We start from the raw sequence: 21,840 nt of genomic DNA, 5'->3' as shown, positions 1-21,840 counted from the left end.
ACAAGGCAAGAATAGAAGCGGAGAACATCAAACTTTATGTTCTCCTAGGCATAAACTAATCAGCCAGGGTCAATGGTTCAGCCGAACCACAGGACAAAATAAACCAACAAATCGTAGTAATAAAAATTCGGTTTGCAGATGTACCCGAGAAGCCTCCGCATTTTCCAACACAGCCTTTTTCAACCACGCTGCCCCGGGCAATCTCTGGCTCCCTAATTACATGGATTGCAGCACTGCAAATGACACAGAAGGATGCCCAGCGTTTTCCTTCTTGGAATGAGTCACCAATTAGCCCATTAACTGCTGCGATGTGGGTGGGGAGAAGATACTGTCGAACAGCAAAGGCAGACACCGGCGGCTGGAGCGCCAGGAGAGCAGCACGCAAGACCAGTTTCGGAGCAGGGATGGTGGACAAATAGAGGGCTGGCCATCTCTCAAAACTCCCATGCATTTGTGGAGCATGCACATCATTAACGTTTGTGATTGTCTTCGTCTCCTGCAGAAAAAAGATTTATTGGAATCTTCCACTTAAGATCCTCCTTGTTGGGATGTGCAGAGTCTGTAGCGGGCATGATTCAACAGCGTATGAAGAACAGCCTGCAGGGGGCATCGGAGGAGATGGGGAATTGAGCATAGTTAGACAAGGACTTCCTGGTATTTTTAAAATAATCTCTTGGGGGAGCTTGGTCTGTTTAGCCTGTTTAGACTGAGAGGGGATCTGATCACCATCTTCAAGTATTTAAAAGGCTGCCATGTAGAGGATGGAGCAGAGTTGTTCTCTCTTGCCCTGGAGGGACAGACCAGAACCAATGGGATGAAATTCTAAAGAAATTCCATCTAAACATCCGAAAAAAGGTTCCTGACAGTAAGAGCAGTTTCTCAGTGGAACAGGCTTCCTCGGGAGGTGGTGGATTCTCCATCTTTGGAGATTTTTAAGCAGAGGCTGGAGAGCCCTCTGATGGGGAGGCTGATTCTGTGAAGGCTCAAGGGGTGGCAGGTGACAGTGGAGGAGCGATTGGGATGTGAGTGTCCTGCATAGTGCAGGGGGTTGGACTAGATGACCTAGGAGGGCATTTCCAACTCTATGATTCTATTATTCTTCCTGAGTGAATCAATTGGAGACTTCCGATCCTTTTGAGTACACTTCCTTCTGCTTTCTACTTCCTCTTCTTCCTCCTCTTCCTCTCCATAAGAGCTCTGCTGGATCAGACTATCTAGCCCAGCATCCTGAAGAGGTGTGCATGCACCCGAAAGCTTACACGTCGAATAAAACTTTGCCGGTCTTAAAGGTGCCCCTGGACTTATCTTGGGGGGACTGTACATTTCACATGGGATGGAGGGCATTGAATAATTACACACCCCATATTGTGAACAAACTGATTCTTGCTGTGCAAAACTGGATTCCGTTCGGCTACTCCGCAGCTTCTGTGCACAGCATAAAGACCCGTTCTCTTGGAGCAATTCAACAGCCATGCAAAAGTACTCCAGACCAGTCTCTAATTCAGTGCGCTTCATGCATCAAGCGTTCCTATGTGGTCCCTGCTGGCTCAGAGAGACCTTTCTGTGGCTGAGGTCTTGAAGCGGCACAGCGCACTACACTGGGGTGGGATGAATCAGTGATCTGACTCACTCGACAATGTTCCCAACATGACACACACTCTAAAATGCTCCCCTTCCATCATTAGGTGCCAATTCTTCAGGAGGAGGAATAAATAATGCATAAAGAGAGCACACTATCTCAATTCCTGGAGATTTTGGGGGCACAGCTTGGAGAAATCAGGCGTTAGGGAGAGGACAAGAGAGGACTGTGCTTCAGAGAGCTCATTCCGCCCTCCAAAGCAACCCTGCTCTCCAGCAGAGCTGAACATTGTTGTCCGGAGATCAGTCAGAATTCCAGAGATCTCTGGGCTCTATTTGGAGAGTGGAGAGAAGATGAACAAGAACAAGAAGAGATGGCTTTCTATACCACGTTTTTCACCGCCGGAAGAATCCCAAAGCAGCTTCCAATCACCTTCCCTTCCTCTCCCCACAACTGACCCCCTGTGAGGCTGGTGAGGCCGAGACAGCTCTGACAAAACTGATCTGTGAGAGCAGCTGGAACAGAACTGTGACTAGGTCAAGGTCACCCAGCTGGCTGCATGTGGAGGAGGAGTGGGGGATCATATCCGGCCTTCCAGATTAGACTCTTCTGCTCTTACTCACAACACCAAGCTTTTTCAACCAGGATCTCATACATTCAGTGAATGTGCATACAATCTGCATGGGAAGATTGAGGGCATTTCCGCACATCACTAAAAATACTGTTACGCCAGCTGAATGGTGTAGCACTAAATATTATTGCAACTCCTGGCCCTTCCTCACCTTTTTGCTGTCTCTCTGCTGCCTTTTCGTGCTTCTCATCCTCCACATCACCTGATGGAAATGGCGGAAGACAGCAAGGTGTTTTTCACACGACTCCCTTCCACCTGTCAGTCCATCCAGGCAGCCCTTTCTCCATGTTTTAGTGGGTTCCGTGATGGCCACTAATTTTTTTTAATTCATACTTCTCCGTTTAAAAGCCTATGCGTCTAATCATAGATACATAGTGCTTTTTGAATGCCACCCCTTATTGAATCACAAGTCTTGATACTTTAAAAAAAATTAATCTTGTTCCTGATTTTTTTTTGGGGGGGGGGGAGGGATTTAAAGAGGCATGCTTTGTATTACAACTTCGGGGAAAAAAATGTTTCTGGCATCGCCTGGACACTTCTCTGTCTATTCGTTGCTCCAGGAAGTTAGCCATTTAAAAAAAGAAATTCCCATTCCCGAGAACAAGGGAGAGGTAAGCAGGACAAGGCAGGCACCTTTAGCATGCTTGAGCCTCCATACCTTCCTCACCCACCCCACAGGGTGTCTGTTGTGGGGAGAGGAAAGGGAAGGTGACTGTAAGCCGCTTTGAGCCTCCTTCGGGTAGGGAAAAGCAGCATATAAGAACCAACTCTTCTTGTTCTTCTTCTTCTTCCGTCTGCTGGTTGCCTGCTGGTTGCTCTCCTTTAAGGTAAAGGTAAAGGTATCCCCTGTGCAAACACTGAGTCATGTCTGACCTTGGGGTGATGCCCTCCAGAGTTTTCATGGCAGACTCAATATGGGGTGGTTTGCCAGTGCCTTCCCCAGTCATTACCGTTTTTTTATTATTATTATTATTATTGTTGTTGTTGTTGTTGTTGTTGTTGTTGTTGTTATTCGATTTATTGCCCGCCACTCCCTTGCGGCTCGTGGCGGGTTACAACATTCTAAAACCCCATAAAATCCATTAAAATCCAGTTAAAACAACTACAGTCCAGCAATTATTAGTTAGCAAACTAACCCGGCAAGATTGGCTAATCCACTACCCTTTTCCCCTACTAGCAGGTGGAGAGGGGGTATTGGTGGTACCCATCTCTAATCCCAATCCCAAGTCCCGAGTCCCGGGGGGGGGGGGCATAGATGTTAGCCTTGGCCTCAACCGTAAACCTGGCGGAAGAGCTCCGTCTGTTTTACCCCTCAGCATGCTATCTCACTCCGAAACTGGCAACCCTACAAATCCATCTCTTGCCTGCATGACGGGAAATCGATTTACGCACCCTTGATCGATGCAGACAAGAGAAGCGCTCGGCTCTGTGGCTGAGCACGCTCAAGCGAATCCCTCTGTAGAGCCAAGAAGGACCTTCCTTGCAGACCAGCTAGCGCCCTGGGTCTTGCAGCCCACCAAGGGGATGTCTCATGACTGCAGACTGCCCACCCCCCACCAACGCTCTTCCAACGTGCCACTGCACGGTCTGCAAATCTAAGCACCCTCGGATTTCCCCACTGGAGACTGCCCAGCTGGAGGCTGCTGCTGCCGCATGGCTTTCTGGCTGATCAGAACTGACAAGCTCACAGTCCAGAGTGGTACGGCTCCGAGCGGCACAGCTGTGACACTCGGCGCTCTGGGTCCTTGGGTGCTCATTTCCTCCTGATGAAGCAAGATTTCGCTTTCTTTCTTTCTTTCTTTCTTTCTTTCTTTCTTTCTTTCTTTCTTTCTTTCTTTCTTTCTTTCTTTCTTTCTTTCTTTCTTTCTTTCTTTCCCTCCCTCCCTCCCTCCCTCCCTCCCTCCCTCCCTCCCTCCCTCTTGCTTGCTCCCATTGGCCTTCAATGAGGTGCAGCTTTGGAAGTTTGCAGGATACAAAGCAGTTGTTCTGATGCTACAGTTCTACTGGTGGTTATTTTTAGATAGTTTAGGGCTGCTTGCCATGATATAGCCATGCAATTGTTAGCTCTCCTGCTGTGGGGCCCAACCTCCCACCCAGGGGCCCCATAAAACAAGAACAACAATGGCAGGTAAAATAATTTATATCCCTACCCCAACTGCAGCCTATAATGCCAGGGTACATTGGTGCCCAATATCCAGCATCGTCCTTGGGAGAGGTGCCCCTGCCCAGCTGACCAAGGGCTATGCCTCTATAGCCATCTACAGTGGCCTATATATGGAGGGACACGATCTACCTGGCCCAGCGTCAACCAAATGCCTGGTGGAAGATCTCCATCTTACAGGCCCTGCAGAATGTTGACAGCTCTGTCAGGGCTCTCAGATCTTCTGGGAGCTCATTCCACCAGGTCATAGCCAGGACCTAAAAGGTGCTGGCCCTAGTTGAGGCTAGGCGTGCCTCCCGGGAATGGCCAGCAAATGTATACCCAAAGAACAAAGAGTCCTGTGGGGGGGCACAGGGAGACAAGTGGCCCCCCAGGTAAGTGGGACACAGGCCACAGATGGCCTTAAAGGTAAGAACCAAAACCTTGAACCTGATCTGGAAGCCAACTGGTAACCAGTGCAGCTGCCTCCAAATAGGCTGGACATGGGCCCTTCAAGATGACCTAGTGAGGACCCTCACAGCTGCATTCTGCACCAACTGCAATTGCCAGGTCAGAAACAAGGGAAGGCCCGTGTAGAGCAAGTTACAGAGGTCTAGTCTGGAAGTGACTGTTGCATGGATCACTGTGGCCAAATGTTCTGGGGACAGGTAGCCAATTTGGCGCAGGTAGAAAAATGCCATTTGGGCTACCTTCGTGATCTGAGCCTCCATAGACAAGGAGGCATCAAAGGTCACACCAAGTTTTTGGCCATTGCCTGTTTCTGTGTCGTGTCAAACACACATCCAAATACTACCCAGGGTTAACTCTGGTTAGTTTCCGATGGGTTAGGGCTTGCCAGGGCTATCCAGGTCAAGGCAAGAATGAAGAACAAAATAACAAAGAAAAAAATCACCATTGATGCCATGGCATTATATTAAGATTAACAATGTCTACTGACTCTCCAGGTCATTCCCATCACCTTCTACCTGGACCTTTTAAAATGGAGAAGTAAGTGATTGAACCTGGGACCTTCTGCATGCCAAACAAAGGCTCTGCCACTCAGCCACAGCCCCTCCCATAAAACAAGATCTGGGTTCTCTGACTGGGAATTGAACTAGGTCACGGAGATGAGAGCACCAAATCCTGAGCCCTAGATCAGAGGTAGTCAACCTGTGGTCCTCCAGATGTTCATGGACTACAATTCCCATGAGCCCCTGCCAGCGTTTGCTTGTAGTCTATGAACTGTAGTCTATGAACATCTGGAGGACCACAGGTTGACTACCCCTGCCCTAGATCACTGGGAGAGGGGTACAGGTAAGATTGCCAGCTACAGGTGGAGAAATACCTGGATATGTTGAGTGTGGATCTTGAGGAAGGTGGAATTTGAGGAGGGGACGGACTTCAATGAGGTATGAAGCTAAAGAGTCCAACCTCCAAAGCCGTCACTGGCTGCAATCCCAGATTACCAGTCACCACATCTGGAACCTGTTCCCCATATCTATAGGGAGATGCTCTCAGAACATCACCAGCCACCATCTGCAGGTCGGGCACCATGTATACGTGGGGATGGTGTTACCCAACCCCCCAATAAAACTTCCAGCTGGGACCCCCAGAGTGACACCAATGGGGCGTTCTAGGAATTACCCCTCCCTGTGGTTTTCATTATGGCGTTTGGGGGAATTCCTAAAGCGCTTCGCGAAGCGGTGACGTCACTTCCGTAACGCAGCCGGAAATGGCTTTGGGGCGTTGCGCGATGCCGTTCCACCAGGCGAGCAAGCTTCGTTGAGAGCATCTGCCGTCAGACGGTCAACTTCTTTTCTTTCGACAACACTTCTTCTCCCCTGCCCCCCTACTCCCGGAGCTCGTTTTCCCGGACTGAAAGCGATTAAATGCAAAACGCACCTTCGCACCTGCTCCTGGCAATCAAAACAGAACGTACAGCTGCCCAGCTGCGGCTGCTGTTTCTCCGCAAGAATGCACCCTGAAGCCTAAGACCGCTCGAGTGTTTGACATCCACAAGCTCCCGAAGAAGCCCGACCCCCTAAATATTTCATCAGAGATCCATTATTTAGAGAAGGCGGGAGGGGAAATTTAAGAGGGGGGGGGCTTGAATAAACATCGCGGTTCGGCACACGCAAAGGTTAAGCTGCTCGGCTAGTTTGCTTCATTTATCAACCGGGGGCTGGCGCTGCAGCCGCTGCCAACCTATGAGAGAGAACCAGCTGCCTGAGAAAACGGGCTACGTTCAGGTAAACACGAACGCCGCAGGTGTGTGCCGGCGTCGCCTTCCAAAACCGACAGTGTTCAGGGTGAATTCGGTCACAGGCCGGCTTTTGCGCTCGGCTGGAGTAGCCAGTCAAAGAAACGAGAACCGCAAGGTTTTGCCGGGCCCACCTGCTCGAAGCGACTCGCAAAGGGAAATTAGAACAATACGGTTTAATTGCCCCCATGCTGCTCTCACCAAACGCCTTTCTAGTTAACAATGCACAGGGAAAATCTCGCTGCCTTGCTCTTCGTTACTGGGCATTAGAATCCCCAGCTCTTCCCAAAACAGGCTTGGGAATGATTCAGGCCGTCATTTGCGACCGTAGCTCTAGCCATGAAGCCCTGATGTAAGTAATAATAAATACAAAATTTAAAAGATTGGTTTGCTGTTATTTTCTTTACCGTTGACTTCGCTATAATCATTTATACAGCTCTGTCTGTGCGTGTTTTGTGTTGTCTGTTCCCTGACCTGTACTGTGACGAATCTAGAGATTTGGGTTTAGGAAGGGGATAGATCTCGGGGAGGGGGTAACAAAATAGAGCCTACCTCCCCAAGCAGCTATCTTCTCCAGGGGAACTGATCTCTGCAGACCGGTTACCAATTTGGGAGATCTCCAAGCCCCACAGGGAGGCTGGCAAAATGACTGCATTGAGATGCTTACCATATCTGATTTTTCCATCTATTCATCTGAATGCACATGCAAGCAAAGAGGGGATAAGGTGACAGAGGGCAGAGATACTCGAATGGACAGTATTCTTTCAGAATACCAATGGAAGATCCACGCCGGAATTTGTCCCTGGTCATTTTTTTAACCTATCCCTGCAAGCAGAAAACCAGTATTACCCAATCTCTGCAAGCAGAAAACCATTCTCCCTATTGCACAAGGTGTCATCTGCAGTCACCCACACGGCCAATCTACAGACTACAGAGATCAGCAGACTAGACTACAGGAATCAGTTTCTGCAGAGGAGTGGGGAATCAAACCTGGTTCTCCAGATCAAAGGCCGCCACTCTAAACCATTACCCCACTCTGGCTCTCAAGGATAGAGTCCCCATTTTGCTCTTTTTAGCTTCCCTGTGGAACCCAGTTTACTTTTCCTAAAGATCCACTGCACGTGCTTTTGTGGACCAGTTATTTTCAAACCCATCTAGTGGTTTACACCTGCTTCCACCCTTCTTGTACTACTGCCAATCCGCCCCCGGTATTTGCTCACAAAGACGGCTGCTTGAATCCTGTTTCCCAAGAGGATCTCACTGGCTGACGATGTGGATCTCTGTCACGATCACAGACACGCAAAAATAATATGTTTTAATGCCACCCCCCCCCCCAAAAAAAAAGAGAACGATGTTAGCTAATTGCTTCGTTTTCCAGAGGGGAGAGAAAAGTCTGTTTAATTTGCAGATTTCCAAATGATGATTTTGAACGCGAGTCCTTTGACTCACGGAGGGGGAAAAATAGGTTAAACTCTCGGTTCAGGGAGACGCTTCCTCGTTGCTTCCAAATTGCCCTACAGAAAGAACTGCTGGTGAACTGCCAGGCACAGATTGCTGGAGTTTTGTTTCCAATGGAGTGACTCTTTGGCTGGCTCTTTGCAGGGAGGGAAATAGATGTATATTTTAAAAAGTATTCACTTACTTGGTGTCGGCTGGCCTTCGCCAATTGCTCGTTGGCAGATTCCACATTAGAAGATGCCGTCTCGAGGTTTGCTTCAATGCTATCTGCAAATTAAGATAATCGGAGGTAATTACATGGTACAAAATGAAGGGACCCAGCAATTTGCCAGGAGGCACGGAGAAATTGGGTTTTCTACAAAAGCTTCGCTATCCCTTATTTCCTCCCTCCTTTGCTTTTTACTTAAATAGACAAAGTTTGATACAAACATCAGAGCCTAAAAAAAAAACCCTGATTGCTCAGACTGGTGGTCTATCCAAACCAACATGACGGCCAGCGTGGTTTGGTGGTTAAAGCCTCACATCCGGAGAACCGTGTTTGATTCCCCATTCCTCCTCCACATGCAGCCAGTTGGGTGACCTTGGGCTCGTCACAGTTCTCTCAGAGCTCTTCTTGCAGAACATTCTCTTAGAGCTTTCTCAACCCCAACTACCTCACGTGGTATCTGTTGTGGGGTCTTCTCCTATCTCAGTTTCAGTCCTTTAAAACCAATAAAGTTGCTTTGGATCTACAAGGCTACATGCCTGAGTCTGTTTTCACGGAAGGGGCCACCCGTTTCCTTTGGAGACCCAACAATAGGACATAGAGGTCAAGGTCTTCCCCTGATGTTGCCTCCTAGCTCTGGGATCTGGAATTTGTGTTGTTGAAAATGCAGCTTTCCTGTAGGGATCCTGGCTAGTAGTCACTGATAGACTTACCATGAATTTCTCTAATCCTATTTTAAAGACATCCCTACCTATAGTTGGGGTGGCCAAACAGTGGCTCTCCAGATGCCCATGGACTACAATTCCCATGAGCCCCTGCCAGCACATGATGTCCTCAGTCGTCCCTCTTAGTTGTCTCTTCTTAAAACGGAAAAGTAGTGTCCTACTGAGAGCCAGCGTGGTAGGGTGGTTAAGACCAACAGCCTCTAAATCTGGAGAACCGGGTTTGATTCCCCACTCCTCCTCCACATGCAGCCAACTGGGTGACTTTGGTCCAGTTGCAGTTCCTGAGGGCTCTCTCAGCCCCACCTTCCTTATAGGGTGACTACTGTGGGGAGAAGCGATTGTAAGCCACTTTGAGACTCCTTTAGGTAGTTAAAATCGGGATACAAAAAAACAGCTCTTCTTTTTCATTTTGAATTAATTCATATTTTCTTCAAAGTCCATAGCAGATCCTGGGAAATCGCTAAATAAGCCAGTCTCACCTCCCTTTACTCCACTGTATAATTTGCAGAATCAACTGCCATAAAAACTATTGAAATATCTACATGCGTGGTCTTATGATTGCTCTTTAAGGAATTTGTGGAATGAACCTAATTCTGCCAGCTGTAAACAGAATTCCATAATGCAGCACAGATGGCTTGGCTCTTCCTTGCCAGGGGCACAGAGATCTGTTGGAACATTCATGGCGGTGGCCAGAAGCCACAGGGCTTGGTCCGTTGGTGAGCACCATTCATCAGGCAATCCTTGGGAACACCAGAGGGGGCTTGATGAGGAAAACACATCTGTGCTTCTTGAATGAACTGAGAGATGCAAAGGCTTTACCTGGGCCCATTGCATGGATTTGAATTCAATACCCACAGGGGCCTCAAAGTGGCCTTCCCTTCCTCTCTCCACAACAGACACCCTGTGAGGGAGGCGGGGCCACCACACTTAACCACTGCACTCAACTTGCTTGCGTCAGAATCCAACTGCAGCTCCTGCTGGTGGAACCCAGCTGGGAGTCCTCAGAGGTCCATGTGGGGTGCTGATTGTACAGGCCCACAAAGAGGGTGCCCCCACCTGATCTCCATTGTTCCCAAAACCAAGGGGGGAAGGTTGTCTTTTCGTTCTTGCCATTTTTCGTTTCTTGGATGCTTTAGGATGCTTAGGGCTGATCCTGCGTTGAGCGGGGGATTGGACTAGATGGCCTGTATGGCCCCTTCCAACTCTATGATTCTATGATTCATTGGAAAAAATGGTGGGCAGATGGGGGCACCCTTTTTGTGTCCTGTAGAACTAGATCCCTTGGCAGGCTCTTCAGGGGAAGAGGCTCCTGTATCTATGATGCAAATCTGGTGCCTCCATGTAAAACTCCTGCCCTCCTCAAAACCATGGAACGGATGGAAAGGGAAATTCCCAGTTGACTTTAATGGCGCCAAGTCACTTTGTATTTGGCCAAAGCAATGTGGGCCGAATTTAAAATGGTCCGGATTTTGTTTTTGCACATGCCTACTACTAGCAACATGAGAACTCTCCCATGTTTTATGGATGTGATATCATGTTATCAGTATGACATTGTCCCCTTATCCTTGCCCCCGTCCATCCTGTTGGTTGGTAGCCAACGTCTGGTGACCCTAATGTGATTCCACATGCCCTGTTCATCCCCAGGAGGTCATTGCACAGTGGCGACAACAGTATGCCTGAACCCTTTCTTGTCTGCTTTAAATCCCGTTTTGTTTCCTGTTCTCTCTCAACTCCCAGCATGCATCTTGCACACGGAAGGAATCCAAAATTTAGCTCTGCAGACCTTTGGTGTCTGATCAAAGGAGGGTATTACTGGGAAATAAATGGATCAGCAAATCTTGCCAGTAGTATAAATACAAGGGCATGTGTGTATGCAGTAGGGGGGGGGGGATGATGCCAGCGTCAAATACACAGAATACCCTTTTTTCCTGCACAGCTTCCCAAAGTGCACCGCTAGTTTCACGGAATCTAAATCCAGCCATAAGAAAAGCCGCCGTGAGGGTCCCAGAAAAACGGATGTTATGTTGCCATGCAGCTCCAGGCATTCACATCTGAGATGTCCCCCAAATCCCGAGCAAATGTGAGAAGCTAAATGCTAGGGGGAAAAGCTCTGTCAGTCAAAGACATGGCCAAATAGGTTCCAGTGTCATCTTGGACTTCTTCCGTGTCCATCACAGAGCGGAACATTTCAACTCTGAGCAGCCCCAGAGGTCTTTAGATGGGCCTGTGACAGGGTCAGTTTCCCGAGATGAGAGAGCATTTATCGTGTCTCCTTCTTGGGATGTTTTTCAAGGAGCAAAAGTCATCTTTCCCAAGGATCCTTTTGAAGATGCCTCTTGCTTCTCTACAGATCAATCTACGCAGCTCTCGGGACTGAGGCAGCTGGAAGGGTCTTATAAGGCAAGAGAAACAGATATCTCAAGCAATTAATCACCGTAGGGGAAGGCGACAAGAACGAGAGGAATTTCCCGTGTTATTATCAAAGATAGCTGAGAAGTGACATGGCACATTCAGGGCATTTATCTTCAAACACAGATGTGTCGTTTTCATTAGGACACGATTTTCTGATCCTTTAGCTCAGGGGTAGTCAACCTGTGGTCCTCCAGATGTTCATGGACTACAATTCCCATGAGCCCCTGCCAGCAAACGCTGGCAGGGGCTCATGAGAATTGTGGTCCATGAACATCTGGAGGACCACAGGTTGACTACCCTTGCTTTAGCTTACAGATCGACTCAGATTCCAGCACTGGTCACTATCTGGTTCTAAATGAGGTCAATATTAGATGACATGGATCAGTAAAATGGAGATGGAAAGGGGAAAGAAAGATCTATAGATTGTACACATAAGCTTTAGAAAAATGGACATTTGTGGAGAAAATGTAGCATGTGGTGTGTGACATTATGATGATGTCAAAAAAAAACACAAGATGTGTAATGTAAAATGTCAGCTTAGTGATTTCTGTAATATGGTTGTTCTGCAATACGCAGGGGTTTGTTTTTTGTCTTTATCAGAACAGGTTATGGCCCAATCTGTGGATACTTAAATCTAGAGAACGGAGCCACGAACAGACAAAACTGATCTTTCTACAAACCTGAACAGTGATGCAGGTTTTCAGAAAAATCTGAAATCTTAAAGCAAATAAGAATGCCAGTAACACTGGTGAGTTAGCCTCCTCCTGCAACGGACCCCCGCTGCCACCCCCGGAAATGAGGAATAATATTGGCCACTGCTTGGATGGTATTGTGGCAACACAAACTCCAAGACAGGTTTCCATTGATTTTAATTGGTTTTTCAATTAATGTTGTGGCTGAGTTAAAGTTTTAACCTTTATGTCATTGCTACTATGTTGCTAACTGCCCTGAATCTAAATAATAAATAAGTGATACACAAAAATAAATAAATAATAGTAGTGGTAATTTTTATAGCACTCTCTTCCAAGTTGGTTCAGGGTGGATAACAACAAAATAGAACAAACAAATAATATTATTTATATAGTTTTTTTTAAAAAAATAGACGTTTAAATCAGTTTGTTTTAAAAACTGCCTCCTTAAAAACATTACAGGTGGACAGAAATGGAGGGTTATCTCCCTCTAAAAACAGAAGCAGGGTCTATAGCTTTAAGAAACAAAACCCCTCAGTAGCCATTGCTAGGCAACCACACTGTACGGCTCTTCCTTCAGGTCTACGGTTGCTGCCGGGGTCTGAGTAGAAGATCTGATTGCTCCCCCTGGTGCTGAGCAGTGGTATGCCAGGCGTAACTATGGTGGGGGTTATGGCTCTCCTCTTGCCACTTCCCTATTGGATGACGGGGGGGGGGGGAGGCTGTAGTGGAGTTATACCGCCATGTTTGTTGATCTATGTTTTGTAATTTTTATGTCCCTTTTTATTTTTAATGGGGCTTTATTGGGGGTTTTTATTGTTGACAATTGAAACCCCAATAATAACAACAATAACAATAATTACTACTACTACTACTACTACTACAATAACAATAACAGGCAGGGTGAGTGGGGCAGGCGGAGGAGATACAGAGAAAACGAATTGTTCCCTGCAAGTCTCTATGGATCCTCTACTTTTCATTTATACCCGTAGATGCTCCTGGAATTGATATATCTGGAAGGGGAAATATTGATTCAGAGGTAGGGGAGAAGCAGCAATTATAGCTCATCTGAGCAGCTGATTGGTGCAAATGTCCACATTTCTGAAATGGCATCAATCACTTTGGTGACTTTAGGGGACCTTTGAAATGTGTTTGCAGGGAAAGGGAGACTTCTACAAAAAAAGAGAGTATGTGGTTATTTTAAAGATTTGCTTACGTCTAGGTGGTAGGAATGAAAGACAGGGAGGGGAAGTGTGTGAAATGTAGTATTATTTGCCAAGTTTATTACTCAGCCCAATCTGATTTGGTGTGCAGGTTTATGTGATGTTGGTGTAGTGGTTAGGAGTGCGGAATTCTAATCTGGTTAGCTGGGTTTCATTCCCCGCTCCTCCCCCTCATCCAGCAAGCTGGGTGACCTTGGGCTCTCCACAGCACTGATAGAGCTGTTCTGACCAAGCAGGAATATCAGGGCTCTCTCAGCCTCACCTCCCTCACAGGGTGTCTGCTGTGGGTAAAGGAAGGGAAGGTGATTGTAAGCCGCTTTGAGACTCCTTTGGGGAGAGAAAAGCAGCATATAAGAACCAACTCTTCTTCTTCAGTAATCTCAGGGCTCTCTCAGCTTCACCTACTTCACATGCTGTCTGCCGTGGAGAGAGGAAAGGGAAGAAGATTGTAAGCCCCTTTCAGACTCCTCCGGGGAAAGAAAAGCGGCATATAAGAACCCAATCCTCCTTCTCTCCAGTAATCTCAGGGCTCTCTCAGCCTCACCCAGCTCACAGGGTGTCTGCTGTGGGGAGAGGAAAGGGGAGGCAAATGTAAGCTGCTTTGAGACTCCTTCGGGTAGAGAAAAGTGGAATCTACGAACCAACTCTTCTTCTTGTATTATTAATTTATTTAATTAATTTCTACACTGCCCCTCCCTACACAGCAGGCTTGAGGCAACTTAAAACATAAAATTCCTACAAAGTTCAAAAGCATAAAACATAACCATAAAAACAGTAGATAGACCAGTGGTAGCTGTTAATAACAGACAGGAGTACGAGTTCCAGTAGTTAAACTGGTGGGGTTAAAACAATTGTTTCCAGTTTGGATTTCCCCTTGGCAAAGAAGGGGAGAGGAGGGGGAGAAAGCCCACTGGGGAGGCCCAAACACCTGGCCAAAGACTTGAGCATTGTATTTGGTCAGCTGCTCATTCGTAGCTACTGCTAGGTGTCATCTGCAAACTGGTGACACCCTAGCCCATCTCTCTGGACCAGCTGCACTAGAGGGTGCATAAAGACATTAAATAATATTGGAGAGAGGTTTGCATCCTACAGTCCCCCTCAATGAAGTCCTAACTTCAGTCAACTAGTACAGTCCTGACGCAGCTTTACCAACAAATCACTTGCTCTTGACAACTAGATATAGTTCGGTATAGCTTGCCAAGATGTAAAGATGCCCTTTTTCTTAAAAAAAAAAAAGGTGAGGGAAGGTTCCATAAGTTGGTGCTTACCTATTGTGTCTCCCTGATCATACACCATGGAGGCCAGATCCTTAATGATTTGGTTAACGTCCAACATGTCGCTCTGGGGGGAAAAAGAGAGAGGGAGAGAGAAATCGAGCAGATGAAGAGTATATGAGGATTTGGTATAATCAGAATGCAAAAGAGATATTTAAACAGTGCTGAAGAAACTCTTGTCATGGCCAGTCACATCCAACTTCCTTTCACTTCCTTCAGAAGGCTTCAGGTGTGCTCAGGGTTCCAAACTCCAGGTGGGGCCTGGGGATCTCCTGGAATTGCAGATCCTCCCCAGACTAGAGGTCGGTTCTCCGGGAGGAAGTGGGAGATGAGCGCTGAGATCCTGGCCCTTCCCATCTCACCTCCCAGCCACCCCCAACCCCCAAAATCTCCAGGAATTTCCTACCCTGGAGCTGTCTGAGCAGGAAGTCCACTTTGCGAGAAAATAGTTCACAGCTTGATGGACATGTCTGAGAGGGGAAGGAAGAGGATTTTCAATGGAAACCTGCCATACCCTTGATACGCCACTTCTTCCCAGCCCCCGTTCTCAGTGCCCATGCCGGAGGGAGGCAAGGAGAGAGAAGGATTTTTCAGTAGTCGCCTCTCGCCTTTGGGATGCCCGCTCTCCCTTGAGGCTCCCCAGTAAGTGGCAGGACAACATATTTCTCTTTATCCAGGATTAGACTGAAAAGGTGGCATCAGATTTTCAGAGTTATATTTATTATTTTATTATTAAATTTATATGCCACCCCTCCTGAAATCGGCTTGGGGCGGTAAACGACATAGGATAAATTACACAGTGGTAAACAATAAAACAATAAAATGTTGTTTCCATTAATAAATTTTATTTTAAACATTTCAGTTTAAAATTTTATTTTAAACATTTCAGATTTGGTGGGGGGGAGCTGAGAAAGGTGGGCTTTGAAGAAGAAGAGTTGTTTTTATATGCCACTTTCTTCTACTGGGAGTCTCAAAGCAGATTACAATTGCCTTCCCTTCCTCTCTCCAGAACAGGCACCCTGTGAGGGAGGGGAGGCTGACACAGCTCTGAGAGAAGCTGCTCTGTGAGAACAGCACTATCAGGGCTGTGATGAGCCCAAGGTCACCCAGCTGGCTGCATGTGGAGGAGCAGGGCATCAAACCCGACTCGCCAGATTAGAAGCCACTGCTCTTAACCACTACACCAAGTTAGAGAGCGGAGAGGCTTCAGTGAAGTATAACACCATCGGGCCTTTCTTCCTCAGTGTCAGGAATCAAGCGGTTGAGACCCAGGAAATTCGCATCACAGACATCACTCTTGGGCTTCAGGATGAAGTTTTAAATAAAAGTGTTTATCTATCTATCTATCTATCTATCTATCTATCTATCTATCTATCTGTCTGTCTGTCTGTCTGTCTGTCTGTCTGTCTGTCTAATTTATTTACCGCCGTCCCTGAAGGCTGAGGTGGTTTACATAAAAAAGAAATGGTACAGATAACTGAGTTTAAGAATAATACAATAATAAGGCTGGCAACTCTACCAGCATGCTCTTATCACTTGGTAGCCCCCCAGCTTTCTTCAGAAGGGGGCATTCCCCCAGAGCCATCCATCTATCCATCTATCCATCCATCCATCCATCCATCCATCCATCCATCCATCCATCCATCCATCCATCCATCACCTCCCGAGGAAGCCTGTTCCACTGAGGAACCGCTCTAACTGTCAGGAACTTCTTCCGGATGTTTAGCTGGAAATTCTTTTGCATTAATTTCATCCTTTTGGTACTGGCCTGTCCCTCTGGGGCAACAGGAAACAATTCTGCTCCATTCTCTATGTGACAGCCTTTCACATACTTGAAAATGGCTATCATATCGCCTCCTGGTTGTCTTTTCTCCAGACTAAACAGACCAAGCTCCCTCAACTTTTCCTCATAAGTCTCCAAACCCCGCACCATTTTTGTTGCCCTCCTCTGGACGCACTCCAGTTTGTCTAGCTTTCTTGTTCGCTTTCTCTTGCAAGTCAAGAGAAAAGAGTTGGAATCTACATATGCTAGCTCAAGCAACCCCTAGCGTGGAATTCACAAGCCCATGCTAGATATGGCAAATGCCATGGACTGACAAAATAATTTTCTTTTTTTCTTATTTTGCTTCTCAAGGTTCTTCCTTAGAAGAGCCTCATTTCCGCAGCTAGGTTGCTGAAATTTCCCCCGAGTACCTTTCACTTGCATATTTAACAGGAGAAGACCCATTTCATTTCTAACGCTGGGAGTGTTTGGGATTTAAACCTGTGGCCTTTGGGTGTCTGGATCATTCCCACCCTGCTGTTTGGACAGCCAAACTCTCTCCTGCGATAAATTCATAAGAGGTCCAAGTGGATCTATGCGCTTTCGGGGAGAGTTCATTATGCGGCTGTGAATACTCCAGTACTTAATTATGTAATGCAGCAAGAATCTCATTAATTTGTAATAAAGCCGGAGAGAGCCATTGTGAATTACTGAATACGCTCAGTCAGTGAACAAATCCAGGAAAGAAAGGGGAGGGGGAAAAAAAGAGAGCAAGGAAAAAGGATGGAGCAAAAAAACTCGGAACAAAGCGATCCGTAACATCCAATAAATATAGCTGACTCTTTTGGTCTCGGAGAGAATCTACCTTTAATTATTTATGCTAATATTCATAACCGCTGACTGTGGGACAAAGTTTTAGGGACACTAATAATTAAAAAAGAGTATCAAGTCATGATCTGGCGGACGTTACCCAGTTTTGAGAGTCACCGATTGGATATAGGAAGTTATCTTCCCCATCAAAGCTCACATAGTAGCCTTTGACAGACAGCTATTTTCCGAGGTACATATAAATCATGCCAGGATACATGGAACTGAAGCATCAGAGAATAGGAAGCTATATAAAGGAGGAGGAGGAAGAGAGCTGATTTTTATGCCCCATTTTCACTGCCTGAAGGAGTCTCAAAGTGGCCTACAATCACCTTCCCTTCCTCTGCCCACAACAGTCACCATGTGAAATAGGTGGGGCTGAGAGAACTCAGAAAGAACTGCTCTGTGAGAACAGCCCTAAGAGAACTGGGACGAGCCCAAGGTCACCCAGCTGGCTGCATGTGGAGGAGGAAGAGTGGGGAATCAAACCTGGCTCTCCGCATTAGAAGCCGCTGTTCCTAACCACTAAATCAAGCTGGCTCCTTGCCCTCTCTTGGCCTATAGAAGTATACAGTTTTAAATCCCAGCTGTTAGCCATTTTGGCTACAAAGAAGACACGCCTTACAGCAGGGGTAGTCAGCCTGTGGTCCTCCAGATGTTCATGGACTACAATTCCCATGAGCCCCTGCCAGCATTTGCTGGCAGGGGCTCATGGGAATTGTAGTCCATGAACATCTGGAGGACCACAGGTTGACTACCCCTGCCTTATAGCATACATTCCTTTATCCTATCCAAAACAGGTATAGAAAATTACCATTTCGGCCCCATCTTTCCTGTAAAGTGCTGAGAGTCAGTACGCTATAGTGGCAAGGGTATTTGTAGACTGCTTTTTACTACCTGATCCAATCCAAGAGTGTCCAACTAAGAGCTTGGGCCAATCATATGCTCTTGGTCTAACCCAGGGTTTCCCAGTCCTGGTACTGTGTTGCCACAGAGTGCCCCAAAGGCCCTTCAACGGTACCCCAATATGGGGCTTTTCAAAAGGGTGGCTGGGCTTGCCGTTTCTGGCTCCGAGCAAAGTAGAAAGAAAAAGGTTTTGCAATTATTTCTCTCTCAGCCCCACGTATCTCACCGGGTGTCTGTGGTGGGAGAGAAAGGGAAAGGTATTTGTACGCTGCTTTGGGAGTCCTTCGGGTAGTGAAAAGCGGGGTATAAAAAACCACTCCCCTTCTTTTGCACTATAGTAGAAACAGATCACATAAATTGTCGTGCTTTGAGATTTAAACTAGGACTGGAGAGTCCCTCTTTTTAATCCCTGGGTCATCCAGAAAAGTCACTGGGAGACCTGCAGCCAGACACCTTCTTTTTGAGTTTGGCCCACCTCGCAGGGCTGTGGCGATGCCAATCTGGGATGGAGAGAACCACGTAGGGCCCTCTGAGCTCCCTGGACAAGAGGAAAGATTCTTAAAAAGAACTAATTTTAAGTGGCACAAACTTGAGTTAGAATCCTAGAATCATAGAGTTGGAAGGGGCCATACAGGCCATCTAGTCCAACCCCCTGCTCAACGCAGGATCAGCCTTAAGCACCCTAAAGCATCCAAGAAAAGTGTGTATCCAGCCTTTGCTTGAAGACTGCCAGTCTTGCCTTTTTCTAAGTTTGGCAACACCTCCTTGGTCTGGGGGGGGGGGGGAATCTATCACTGTGCAGCAAAAGCCCTTCAACATTACCAAGAGGTAAAGCTGAAATATGTATTGAGTTCCGCACAGGTTTGTAAGTTTGATGTGAGCATTTTGGAACTTTTGAATTATTTCTCCACTCCAAAGAAAGGGGCAGTAAACCGTCTCTGTTCTTAACTGCACGTCTATCGATTTAACACAAGATTCCATCCTTCTAAATGCTCAGGGTGAATTAAAAATAAACCTAAACACGCATCAGGAAGGGAAATAAAACCAGTTCGGATATAATTGCCTCGTTCATCCCTGTACCTGACCACTGAATGACACTTTGCAGAGCAGCCGTTTTGCGAAATTCACTGACATGAACCTTGGCAGATCTCTTTAGCTCACATCATAGTTTGAGCGGGAGGGGGGGGGGAGAGACACTCTATTAAATAAAAAGGATAAATGACTGCACCAAATCGAATCTGTGACCATGAACTTGATGTGACACTCAGGTTACACATTCCGCTGATCCCAATAAGGGAGTGATATCTTCGCGGGGCCCTGACCTGGGTAGCCCAGGGTAGCACAAGCTCAACAGAACTCAGGAGCTAAGCAGATTCAGCCCTGAATAGTATATGGATGGGAGACCATGGGAGGGAAGGAAGGAAGGAAGGAAGGAAGGAAGGAAGAAAGAAAGAAAGAAAGAAAGAAAGAAAGAAAGAAAGAAAGAAAGAAAGAAAGAAAGAAAGAAGCTAGATTCGAATCCAGGAGCATGCAAAAGACCAATGAGGTTTCTAGGGTATAAGATTTTAAGAGTCAAATAGCCCTGCTTTGCCCAACGGAAAATTTTGTCAGCTTTTAAGGGACACCAGGATTCCATAACCGGATAAACACAGATGAGACACCCTGGGGATCTGACTTGCCATGTAAAATATGAGAGACAGCTAGTAGAATACGAGCAGGCTTGGGCAGTTGTGCAGACCTGCTGTTTCAATGGGGCAAAATCCCTGGTCCCAAGTGCGATCGGGGTGCAGCCCACCATATTATTTTCCATTGGTCACAGGAATGTGAGTGTTGCACTTTCCAGGGAGATGTGATGGAGCTCTTTGTGCTCTCTCCAGCTGTATTGAAGTGCATTGAAAACTGAGATATTATTATTTCGGGGAATTGCGCATTCTCGATAATCAACTGCAGAAACCCATCTCCCAGTCAAATATCTGACTGAGAAGAAGAAGAGCTGTTTTTGATACCCCACATTTCACTCCCCGAAGGAGTCTCAAAACAACTTCCGATTGCCTTCCCTTCCTCTGCCTGAGAGAGCTCTGTGAGGCTGAGAGAGCTCTGTGAGAACTGGGACTGGCCCAAGGTCACCCAGCTGGCTCCATGTGGAGGAGCAGGGAATCAAACCCATTTCTCCAAATTAGAAGCCCCTGCTTTTAACCACCACACCAGGCTGGCTCTCAACACCACATTCACAGTTCATCATCATCATCATCATCATCATCATCATCATCATCATCATCATCATCATCATACAAAGATTGTCAGATGTTGCAAGTTTAGAGATGAACGTTGTGCTTTGGAAGCAGATAAAGGCTGAGAATCTCCAGATGAGGCCTAGGGATTTCCGAGAATTACCACTGAGACAAGAGAGATCAGTTCCCCTGGAGAAAATGGCCACGTTGAGGGTGGATCATGCTGCACTAAACACCACTGAGTTTAGTCCCCTCCTCAAACTCCACTTTCTGCCGGCTGCAGCCCCCAAATCTCCAGGAATATCCCAAACCAGATCTGGCAGCCCTCGTAAAGACCCTCTCCTTCACCCAGAAGGAAATTGTCCACCAGCTCTGCCTCATGTCGGCTTGTCGCTCTTCCCCACTTAAAAATTCCAGGTAATTAAACCGCATCTGGGGCCTTATTGTGCCAAATGTTCCTTCTCCTCCTGTGTCAGATCACTGTGGGGGATCAGGGCTGCCATTATCTCCTGAAAGCCAAATAACTGAGCAGGAGGAACAAAACCCAGGACGGCAAAACGTGGAAAGGTCAGGACGGCCTTGGGCACGAGATTGACAGGGCCAATGATTCTCGTTCACAATTTCTTCTTTGGCGGCCCTGCCAAGTTTGACCAGACGGAGAGATTCAGAGAGCGGCAGAACGGCGACAAGCCCTTCTGGCTTCTGTCCATGCTCAGCTTCGGGTCTTCCGGAGAACAAGCAACGTGACAGTAAGTGGCAACTGCTCAGAGTACTTCCCTGACAAGGACGCACATCTCATTAGGACGCACTGGAGTGTGTTGCCAAATGTTTTTACAGCAGCTTTGGAACGGTTCTGCCGAGTCACGGGCTCTCCTCTTCGGGAGCGATTTGACGGACGGCGCGTCGAACCAGGGACGGCCAGAGGGCCTTACAGTCGGACATCTTGAGCGGTTAGGAGCGCTAACAGGCTCTCCGGCGTGTGAAACGGTTCCCAGGGGAAATGGCGATCTGATGGAGATTTCGGGTTTCCCCCAGAATTGCCTGCTGATGTTTCGGGATCTTCCGCATTTGACTATGGATAAGGTTCAAAGGACACCAGAGGATCACAGAGTTGGAAGGGTCCACAGAGGCCATCTAGTCCGACCCCCTGCTCCATGCAGGATCAGCCTCAAGCATCCCGGACAAGTGTTCACTGTGCTGCACTTGAAGACTGACGGGAAGGGGGAATTTATCACCACTTTAGGCAATGAAGAACTCTGCTTTAAAAGAATCTTAATATCAAGGCATGATCTTTGCACTCATAATCGCAACCCATTACTGCAAGCATGGGGTGGCAGGTGACAGTGGAGGAGCGAGAGGGTTGTGAGTGTCCTGCCTAGTGCAGGGGGTTGGACTAGATGACCCAGGAGGTCCCTTCCAACTCTGATTCTATGATTGTCGGTGAGAAAGCTGAAGATGGGCACACAGGATGTGGACTG

At 47.2% G+C, this 21,840-nt stretch overlaps 1 protein-coding gene across 9 annotated transcripts in view; it reads right to left on the bottom strand.

Annotated features, from left to right (window-relative positions):
• The window catches only part of TSNARE1 (t-SNARE domain containing 1), a 325,772-nt gene that overhangs the window by 88,610 nt on the left and 215,322 nt on the right, over positions 1-21,840 (bottom strand). For all 9 annotated transcript variants that reach the window (XM_077351364.1, XM_077351363.1, XM_077351372.1 and 6 more), the window contains 2 exons: positions 14,591-14,663; positions 8,253-8,335 (listed from right to left, as the gene is read on the bottom strand). In XM_077351364.1, coding sequence (XP_077207479.1) covers positions 8,253-8,335; positions 14,591-14,663 — 156 coding nt within the window. The remainder of the gene's footprint in view (positions 1-8,252; positions 8,336-14,590; positions 14,664-21,840) is intronic.

The sequence above is a fragment of the Paroedura picta genome, chromosome 9 (assembly GCF_049243985.1).
Source record: "Paroedura picta isolate Pp20150507F chromosome 9, Ppicta_v3.0, whole genome shotgun sequence".
Classification (NCBI taxonomy): Eukaryota; Metazoa; Chordata; class Lepidosauria; order Squamata; family Gekkonidae; genus Paroedura; species Paroedura picta.
This window is presented reverse-complemented; position numbering and strand designations above follow the sequence as displayed.